Source organism: Anneissia japonica, unplaced genomic scaffold (assembly GCF_011630105.1).
Source record: "Anneissia japonica isolate Jap-2015-1 unplaced genomic scaffold, ASM1163010v1 scaffold287871_len1641731_cov197, whole genome shotgun sequence".
Lineage (NCBI taxonomy): Eukaryota > Metazoa > Echinodermata > Crinoidea > Comatulida > Comatulidae > Anneissia > Anneissia japonica.
In genome coordinates, this window is record NW_022712275.1 from 1,527,222 (window position 1) to 1,538,779 (window position 11,558).

Sequence of the window (11,558 nt, forward strand, 5' to 3'; positions counted from 1 at the left end):
TTAAGTGAAATAGCTTGCAACCGGATTACTCCTCATTTATGTCTCATTGAATTGGGAACTCATTGCAGTAATTCTATACAATGTTTTTGTGGCTGTTCGGAACTAATTACCATATTGAACATGACATCATGTGTGTGTATTAAGTTATTGAACATTGTACATGATCTGTCCAGCTTGATTACTTTACCTTAAATTTTCCCAGACTCATAGGTACATACTGTAGACGGTGATTATTTTTCTGGATTGTGTGGTTATGTTGTAGAACCTGTGGGTTTTATTGGACTTATTTTGCTGTATTGGAATGTAATAGATGAGCCGTGACTTATGTTGTAAATCAAATGTCAAATGGTTTGTATAATTTCTCTTTTCCCGAAACAATTCCGTTTACCATGTTGTTTTCAAGGTTGGAAAGATAGAGAACTACATTGACGATACGTGTTTGATTCTGTTTCCATGAGCTTGATTTTCCTACTTCTATTTCTTCATAGGAACAGTGTAGATTTAACCATACCTCCTAGATTTAACTTCCAAGGAATTATTTCTAGTATATAGTCAAATAACATAAATTCTAGTCCATAGTTAAAATTTACATATTGTGGATTCAGAATTTTTATGTGCTTATAGCTTTTTAACTTTTGTGTCTTTATTGGTAGAAACAAATCTTGACTGTCTTTTATATTTCTTCATTGTTAACAGTAATTTAAGTTTGAGAGATATGTTTTGTTTTTGTCGTTTCTTAAATATTTGCCCTTTTTTCCTTTGTTTTTATCTGTCAATGTATATATAACTTTTTCATGAAATGTTAAAATGAAAAAATATATATTTTTAGTTAGAAGTAGAGTGATCCTAGAGAGTAAGCAGGTTCATCGCTATTGTTAACCCATGCACATTTTGGCTTTTAAGGCTTTTGAAATTTGATTGAATATTATGAACTTTAATGCAAATAACATGTGGTTTTGGTATAGATTAAATATGTAACCCCCAAAAATTTTAAATTGCTAGATAGTTATGCATTTGCTGGAACCTGGTTTCTGACTAGGTTATTGAAACAGCTCATAAAATAACTTTATGGAGATTTGGAATCCTGAATTGGAAATCCAGAATGAAAATGTATGCAAAATTTTGAAATACAAAACACTGGCTTCAATCACAGATTATAAAATTTACTCTTCTTTATATTGACCTTCTGAGTGCCAATCAAATTTAACAACTGTTCAAACAAAACAGGGCCAGGAATATTCCCACTTTCCAAAATTACATGTTGTCTTATAAGTTTACACTGTCATTTTGTGGGACAACAACATCATAGATGTGGAAGTTTTCATCAGAGGTATTTAAAACAGTGCGGTGAGGCTTAGGCCTCACCCTTTATTGTCTTCCACCTTTGTGTACATGATAATTTGGTGCCCTTGTGCTCAGTCACTTTAATAATGGTAATTGTTTTTTGCATAGGCATTGGCTAAGAAATAAAAAATCATGAATTCAGTGATTTATGATAAACAAAAAATTGACTTTCCACTGGAAGTCACCGAGTCTGTCAAATATATCAAAATAATTAAGAATAAATCACATTTTACAGCATTCGTCAAATTCAAATACACACAAGGTTACCTATTATTTGAAGGTGCCTATATGTCATATACACATTTTTTAAATAAGTACTCAAATTGCACAAGCAAAACTTCAGACCATCATATAAAATAAACATTCATTCCAACATCCACTATGTTTCATGACTCCCTGACGTACAGTACTTTCTCAAAGAAGACAATAATTTCATAATTTTACATACACATGCCAAATGAACTTGCATAGCAACCAATTAAAAATGGTTTTTTTTATGATTCAATTTCTATATTTCATAATGAAGTATATATAAAATACATATAAAATACAATAATAATATCTCATAATAATAGATATATATATATATATATATATATATATGAAAAAGGTATACAAAATAAAATTGAAAGGTAAGAAATATTCAATTTGAAAATGCCATACTACATGAAATTATTGAAAATATTAAATGATTATATTTTTATTTAGTTGATTTAACTAATAACAAGGTTTTTTTTAAATTAAATTTTCAGATGCTACAGTTAGAACAACGTATTGTTGATGCTGAATCGAGGAGGGATAATGCTGAAATGCAGGTATGCCTATAAAAGATGTAAAGAACTTTAGATACACTATTTTATAATTTAATTTAGTATAAAACTATAAAACATGATATACTTATTTTATTTTAATAAACACCAAGATCTAAATTGCTTACTGTGTATCCCAGTGGAATTTTTGTTTGGATCCCACCTGTACAACCAGGAATTCTGCCCATACGACCGGGAAACCTGTTCCTAACTTCTGATGGGATGCGAACTGGATCACAGTGGGAATGCTGTTTCTTTTTTATGGAGGTTTATAAATATCTGTTACTGTTATATTATTAAATTTTTTTCTGTTCATCTATGGAGTTTTTATATATTTTTACGCTATTCACAATCATTCAACCAATACCGCAGATGGTTTGCAATGGTCTTCAGTCTGTGTCATAAAAAATGTGCAAAACTTCTATTTATTTGGGATTGGGATGAAGTAGTGCCTATACACTTATCATAACCCCTGTATACAAGCTTGTGCAGATTCTTAAATAATGATGCAAGTGCCAAAATATGACTCAAATATGGATGAAACATGAACTTAGAAACAGCTCTATAACATCCACAACTCCAGTTTTTTAATGAAAGTTTCTGGATCGAATCAAGCTCTACATAAAGGTTTAACATGGGGTCAGTACCCTAGGTGCTGTTGTAAACTTGCCACTATGAAGTCACATTCCATGGTCGTGGTGATGTCATACATTCATGTGGAAGTAGTGTATGTGATCCGGTAATTCAATTTTCTGCAGGTTTTGTCACATGTGTTATACATAAACGTAGATTATTTGACAGGTGTGCTGAGTAACTTGGTAGATGTACAGGTAAGGTGATAGTACGTGCAAGTATTCAGAAATACTTGCGTATCATCACCTGGTTTGCCTAAAGAGCTGTTACACAAGGGTTCACTTTGGTCAAGTTAATAGTGTAATTAATTTTGGTCTTACATTCATCCTAATAAAATTGGACCCTTGCTTCTTCGCAGAGTTCATATAGGGCAAGCCACCCTCTCCCATTATAATGTCCGTCCGCCTTTCACTTGTCAGTCATGTACATCAAAGTCTTCTATTAACATGTTCTCCAAGCTTTGCAATAATTTTCCGTAACGGTGATTGATTCAACTTCTAAACAAACATTCAGTCATATATTAAGCACACACCTAGAGTCGTTTTTAAGTCAACTTTTTGTTTTTCCCCCTTGTGTTTTTTTTTTCTTCCGTTGCTCTTGATTTCTGTTTCCTGGCTTTTCTGCCCTTCTCATATAGCAGTTTTGCTTCTGAGGAGTAACGATTCTATAAAAAAAAAAAACATTCTAAAATATTTATTTGTTCTTTTGTTTCTTATGCTGTTTCTTTTTGCAATTTATATTTTCTTCAGTGTCTTTATGTCTGTAAAGATAATTGCAGGTATTCAGTGCCAAATATTAAGATGGTATATAATCATTACGTAACATCATGTTCATAGGAAGTTTTCGTAAGCTTACGATAATGAATACGGATACGTCGTCAAATTTATATACAACCCTTTTCCTACATTAGAATATTTGTCACAACATAGGCAATTCATGCCTTTTGCATGAGTTATGGATCATAGTCAGCTCATATAGCATATTGTTAAGATTGTTTTAGGCACGATTGACAACCAAGATAATACGAATTTATATTCGTTATTGTTTTCGTGAGGTTGTGAAAACTCCCTATTATCTAGACTAATACAAACAGCATTAAACCTTTGGGCCTTCGACTGATAGTCATGACTTACGAGTTCAAATCCGATGCTTGTGCCCTTGGCCAAGACACATTTAACATTTGTCTCTCTTTTCACTCAGCCCAGCAGTAGGCTATAAATGGGTACCGAATAGGATGTGAATTATCCGGAATGGTCTGTGCCGAATTACATGCGCGCTAGGATTATTCCCCAGGGAGTGAAGGAAGTCGCACATGGTGCATGCCTGTTTAATGTATTCGATGACCAGGGAAATAAAGAACTGGGATCTGGGTGCTGTAGCTAGAATATATTTTCTTAATTACAATATGTAGGCAGCAAAGAGAATGGTCAGGTGAGCCAAGGCCACCATTTAGTTAAGACTTTTTCTACTTAAAGAAATTTGACCTTTAATACATGCAAAACATCTTAGAATAGCCAAATATTTCCAGTTTAGGTGGCAGAAGGGTTAAGTCCTCAGTTCTCATCAGGTCTTCGCCCCTTTGACTGCAGGTTTCAATCTGAAATTTTCATACTCCTTTTTGGACAGCTTAGCAGCCTCCTTTAGTGGGACCATTCATATGGCATTATAAACAAGAGTTCATGGTCTACATTGGTGCAAGAACATGCCCACTGAGTTTAGGTCTGCAACGTACCCAGCTAGTGCAAGGTCTGCATTGGTGCAAGTATGTGCCAACCCAGCCCAGGGTCTGCATTGGCACATGTACGTGCCAACCAAACTCAAGGTCTACAATGGTGCAAGCACATGCCAACCATATGCTCAGGCGTTGCATCGGTGCGAGCCTCCATGGTGCGTGTGCCAACCCAGCCCATGGTCAGCATTGGCCCAAGTACATGCCAACCAACTCAAGGTCTGCAATGGTGCAAGCAGTACCAACTATTACAGTATACTAATTGATACAAGTAATTGCCAACCTACCTCAGCGTTTCCATTGATGCAAGTATACTTGCCAAACTCAGGTTTGGTGCAGGTGTGCACCTGCCAACCCACAGGGTATGCATAAATGTTGACCTGGTATGTTTTGGAACAAGTATAAATGCATGTCAAGCCTCCCCAACAAAAGATGCATTAGTGCAGATATGATGTGCCAATCTAGATTAAAATGCATTGTGCAAATAAGTACCAACTAATCTCATGGTATGTATCGGTGCAGTTACTTATACCTCCATGGTATGTGCAACCCCACTTCAGGGTATGTATAGGTGCTGCAGACCTACCAAGTCTCACGTCTACGGCGTGATAATCACGCCTCAGCGCTCCTTCTCATGCTCACCTGCTCAACAATCATTTTCTCACGGTGGCCAAATGTACGAAATCATAAACTTTGAAGGCTGATTTCTCAAGTACTGTTCTTTAAATAGCTGTATGTGTATAAAGCTTGTAACTTCATAAGGAAAAAATGTTGCATTTAAATTATTCTTTTACCATTTTATAGCTCTCTTTTTCATCTTTAAACCAGTATCAATAATTAAAAATTGATTTTTGCAACAAGTGACTGGTTTGGCTTGTCTTTTCTAAATATGGCTTTCGATCTTTTTCTGCCAGTGCACCATTATTATGGAACCAGCTCCCAATATTTATTAAGGAATTGTGTGTAATAGCACTCTGAGAAATTATCATAAGGCATTATATTAAAAACCTATATTATTATTATCAATCTATATTTTAATATATTCATACAATAATATCATTTAGTTAAATCAATCAATTAACTAGTAGTTTTTATGGACAAGTCAATAAAAATGAATCTTGAGATCGATGGAGTGATCAATAAATCAATCATTCAATCAATCATTCCATTAATTTTGAAGTGCTGGTAAATGACTTGGCTATGTTCAGACACAACGACTTACGTTAGCGTAACATTAATCGAGTGGCGTGAACTTGTGCAGAGCTTAGCGTACACCAGTATTATTGTGCGATCGCTGGCGTGACCCCAGATTAGCGTATGCTACTGAGTTACGACAGTCATGCATCAATGATTTTGAACTCGGCCAAGATTTGACCAATCACAATATTAGCCTAGATGTAAACAGGAATACTTGCGCTAACGTTCGTTAATCGCCAAGTGTGGGCGCCACGGATTAACATACATCTGGCGTTAGATAGGGCTGGCGTATAATTAATAATGTTGGGCCATCCTCATGAAATCTGCAGAATTTTGCTGTTATATAGGACAGAGTTTTTACATTAATTGAAGGAAATGTGATCAGGTTAAAGCCCTCTGTATGATCACATGATCAGCATTGGAATTTCTACTGTCACCTGTTGATGATTTTAACAAATTTAATCAACCATATTTTAAGTGATATAAAATGCGATAAACTATATTAAGTCTGCATGTAGTCTGCCTCATCACTTTTATCATGACCCAGTATGCTGACTTGACCTTCCTAATTAACTATGCGTGGGTTAACTTTTTCACAAATGAAATTAAATTGTGTATAAAAGTCACCATTTCAGTTTTGTCACCCAAGGTCCCATGGATATACAGTAGGAATTCACTGTTAGTAGGTAGTCTTTTAAAGTTTATATTGGTATGTATCTTCTTAATTTTACTGAAATTTCACTTAGGTACTTGTGTGAAATCATTTTCTTTTTTATCTGTTTGTGTGTGTCTCTTTCTCTCCACTTGGTACTACAAATAAATGGAAGAAAGCTTGTTTAGAATTACTTGGATATTTACACATGAATCAAAAAGTTTCTAGGGGAAGGATCTTGTTACGCATTGAATATGATTGTTACTATTAGGACAATAATATAAATGTCACATTTATAAGTAAACATTAATCAGTCGTTCCTATATTTATAGTTATATATATATAAAATATATAGAATATATAGTTATATATACTATATACAGAATATATAGTTATATACATAGAAAAATAAACATTTGGAAGTTTCATGATAATTGAATTGCGCCCTCTAGTGACTAAATATCAATGATTAAAATTATAAATGAGAGAACACATCACTTAATATACCTACAGTTTTGGAGTTTGTTAGAGATTTCTATCAAGTTTAACCTCCGTTTTAAATTGTAAAACAAAATATGCATTAAATAAAGAAATTACACTAAGATAAACACAGTTCACAGAGAAGTACTAATATTTTTAGAGCATTATGTTAATGAATTGGATCACAATAATCAATTTTTGTTGCCATTCAATCAAGTTACCATTTTTATGCATGTGATGTGTTTCAATATGATAAAAATCGTAAGTATTATTAATATAATTTGTTGATTTGTAATTGTCAAAGCCATTAATGATAATATAACAATAACACAATTAAATCATAATAACAAATGGTCCCCTCCAAAATGTTATTATTATTATGAAAGTACAGTATAAGAAACTTTTAAAAATGATAAGAGTATAAAAAAGTATTTACAATGATTTGATATTTTTTGTAATAAATAATTCATGAATATACTTTTTTTTTTCAGATAAACTGAATATTAAAATCAAAATAATAATTATTAAAACTATTATATTTGTTGTTGCTTGTTGTATTAATTATATTAATATTGCTATTATTTTTATTATCACTACTTTTATTGCTATAACTATAAACATTATTTTCATTCAAGTATAATTAGGCTTTTGCAGTTTTTATAAATAATATGCTTGTGTTCCTACATCAATTCCAGATTAATCCACTATCAACTTGAAATGCATTTTCTTGATTAAGCCGATACTTCAAAGCAATTAATTTTCTAATTAACAACTGTGAATATTGCAATTAGACTTGTTGAATGCCTCTCCAGTTGGTTAACACAGGAAATACAGCAGTTTTCAGCGAGGTATCTGAGAGTAATTGACTAGGGAATCGCAACGCACACTTTGATTTGTACAAAGTCAAAACCATACTTCCTGGCAGGCGTCATCGTAGCTTTCCGTTAATGCGCCAGCAGTGCGTTGATGAATATCGGTAGCTATTGGCTCATGGGTGACGGATTCGATTTTTGTCCTGGGTTTAAAATTTCCAGAACACTTTGCTCAAATGCTTTATACAATGAGGTTGTGAAACAGGGAAAATTATATATAAGAGTAAAATTTTGGTAAGGATTAATTTTATTTATTTGGATGTCAAGCTAACAGGGAAAATATTTTTTAATCAAAATTTTTTACAACTACCTGAAATTTTTTTTTTTGTATTTAATTTGAAGCGGAATCATTCTATTGTTGAAATATTGCCAAGATATTTTCCTTGAAGATGTTAACTCGGGTGTATTATTTTGATAGGTGAAAGAAATGGCCAATCAGCTTTCCTCAGTTAAACTGGGGCGCGAGGAAAATCAGGAATCCTCTCGGACGTCTAAAGAAATGCGCAAACTGGTGAGGTCATGTCAGATCAAAGAAGAGGAGATTATGGCATTACAAAGTGAGCTCGACCAACAGGTAATTTTTTTTACATTAAAGAAATCAAAATTTTTTCTGCTGAAAATGAAGTGTATTTTGAGATGTTATACTATAAAAGCCTTTGGCTCTACCATGCTCAGTGTTGAGGAAACTAAGTGTGGGTGGTAGACATTTTAAGGGTGGGTGGGTTATTTTTTACATTGGTAAACTCTAAACACTAAGAGTGGATTTTAAGGATGGGCAAGAAGGTTAATAAAGTAGGTTAAGGGCTGTGAAATTAGCTTTAAAGATTGAGTGGAAAACTTTGAGGCTGGATGGCCCCACCGAACTCCGCCCACCATAACTACATACCTTCTTAGTAACTTAAATTCTGTTACCCTGGGGATCTCTGAACCCCCTTTGTTTTATTTTATGGTTGTGAATTCCCTGGAAATCAGTTAAACTTTGTAAGATAAACAGAACTTTTAAAAGGAAGATCTGGATTAAAATGGTCTTAATTTCATACTGTAGTACACATGTGTTTAATTAGATTCATTTAATGTAGTATTATTATGAGTGTGCAGTACCAATTGCAGAAAGTACGCTTTTGCTTGGAATTTGCTCACAAGCAAAGCGTTCCACATTCACCAACTTCCCATGGAGGATGTCCAACTCGTAGCACCCAGATTAAACAAAAGATAACATTTTTGAGCAGGCTACACTTGGGACTGCTTCTGGACTAAGCGTACAGTGTGGTCCAGTGGGAATATATCAGTATCAAAACGTTTCTGGTGTTTCACTGTGTAGTTCATTACAAAGTGATAAAAAATTCTGGTAATATTTTTTAGCTAATTGCTCCCACCTGATCCATACAATATAATGCTAATTGTGAATACTTGAGAGGGTGCCATTGCTGGAGCCTTCACAGATCCTCCTCGAGCACATGTCTTGCCCATGTTGGGGTACAAAGTCTTCGGAATAGACTATGACGAAAACAAAATACTGTAAGTATTACGATGCAAAAGAATCCCCCACCGGATGCCCCAAGCTATGGCATCTATTGAGGGAGAATAATCAATGTAAAAGATCATTGTATACTTTTTAATATTTCAGTTTTCAGTGCTACAAAACTGAAAGTTGACAGTCAAGATAAACTGGAAATTACAAATTACAACTTCTTCCCTTTACGCAAATGCCGACTACATCTTATGTATTAATAATAATTTTACAACATTTTCAAAAATATGCTACACATGCTTGTTGAATTATAATTGTTTAATCGGCTGTACTTGCTAGATACCATTAAAAAAGATTACATTGCAAGAAGTTTAGTTAAAATAATCCAAAGTCAAGTGTTATATTAAATCCTTATTATACTTTTGTAATTTTGATAGTGTGTTGAGCATTGATTTGAATAGGGATTAACTTTTTCTACTGATTTCAGAATTGAACTATTTTTCTACTTTTACAAATTTGCTGCCCTGTAAGGTGTTTGTTGAAATCTGTACCCGCAAAATTGACCTTTATGTCGCCCACACAAAGCATTTGTAAGAAGTCCGATTTTTATCGTACTTCGATGTTCTATGGTGGTAACAGAAAAACATATCTTTTCTCTCAGGAATCATAATCAAGACCCACCAATTACCGTTTGGTTGCCCTTCAACCGAGCTATGAGGCCAAGTAAGATGGCCTACTGTACTATTTATATTTGAAATAGTTTTATAACTATACGCCAAACCCTTATTTTCACTTTACCATTATCGATATCATCACATGAGTTGAACCAAACTGTAGTTGTTTACAAAAAAATATAATTTTTGTTGAAATTATTAAAAAAATGTTTAATAAATTTACTTGTATATTAAATTAAATAATCATAAATTTGAGTTTTTCTTGTTATTTCTCTGTTAAAAAAATTTAATGATATTAATTTATTAATATAAAATTTTCTTCACAGTTCTTAACTCAAACATTGGGGGCAGTATATAATATTGTTAACGATTTTTAGCATCATGCTGTTATAAAATGGAAGAATATTGTAATAAATTCAAATATTACTATATTAGGTTATTATCTTGTTCCCAATTCAAACACATTATGATGGTAAAGATTTTATCAAAATATTTTAATTCTAGAAGATAACACATGGGCATGTTCATAACAACAAGCCCCACCATCTTCCCCAATCCAGGCCTAGTTATTCATATCATACGTAATAGAACTAAACATATTTGCTAAATCATACTGAATGGCCTGTAGCAGTTTTTATTTTATAAATTTGTTATTTTTCCGCACTTAAGTCTCGGTATGATTTTATGTGCTTTTAAGGATGTACCTCGAGGGGGTATTTCTTGCCTATAATAACACGGTCTGATTGCAAATGATAGTCGGCCAAAACTTTCTTTTGAAATGTTTTGTTCTAAATTTTATCTGTATTGAAAATCTATCGTATATAAAAAAAACCTATTTGTGTAATTCCTGTTCTAGTTATAATAATATGTTTCTTATTAATTATAATGGATAGTAATTAGTACTTATTTATCACAAATTACCTTATTGGTTAATTCCTCTAAGCACTTCACGACAAAGTAAAATTAATTATTAAAATTTGATTAATGCATACATAATCAGAAATTAACTTGTGTGTTAAACATTTTTCTTGAAAAGATATTTTATCAAGTAAGTAAATATAAAAACACAAAAGAAAAATCCAAAAAAAGTGGGGTTCTTTTTCAGATAATTTAGTTAGCATAAATGATCAATTTATAATGACTGAAATATTTGGTATCTGTCATTAGGTCCAAGATAAAAAAAACAAAAAAAACAGTTTGGTGGGTGTTGGGAGAGTATTAGTTGCAAGGTCTAAGCTGGTAAGACCATAAGCTTTGGGGGTCTGTCACTGGGTTCCATGACTTTCATTTTTTTAAAAATGACATTTGAAGATTTCTCCATAAGAAGGCAGTTTACTTTAATCATTTTCTTACCTTGAGGCTACATTTTGTCAGTAAGTTTTGAAGCAAACAGCATGATTTTATGGGCAGGAGATTAAGATCAATTGGACTATTGAACTATAAAATTAGACTTCAAAGGTGATATTTTGAATTAATAGTGCTAAAAAGTAAATTTTAGGATCCCCTGTAATAATCATTAAAATTACATTAGGAACGATAGGGATTAAAAATGTAGAGAATTCTGTCATTTTAAAAATGACCATACATTCTATTTCTTGTCATTCGAACAAAGTAGACAAACTTAGAAAAATTCCATATGCATTTATTACTACAAGTTTGTAACTTGTAGTAATATGGAATTTTTCTACTTTGTTCAT

At 32.8% G+C, this 11,558-nt stretch overlaps 1 protein-coding gene across 1 annotated transcript in view; it reads left to right on the plus strand.

Moving 5' to 3' along the window:
• The first annotated feature begins 207 nt into the window (after positions 1–207).
• Positions 208–11,558, plus strand: part of LOC117107741 (pleckstrin homology domain-containing family H member 1-like) — an 80,567-nt gene continuing 69,216 nt past the window's right edge. The window contains exons 1-3 of the mRNA XM_033249493.1: positions 208–348; positions 2,097–2,159; positions 8,135–8,290. Of these exons, the coding sequence (XP_033105384.1) occupies positions 346–348; positions 2,097–2,159; positions 8,135–8,290 (222 nt within the window). The 5' untranslated portion in view covers positions 208–345. The remainder of the gene's footprint in view (positions 349–2,096; positions 2,160–8,134; positions 8,291–11,558) is intronic.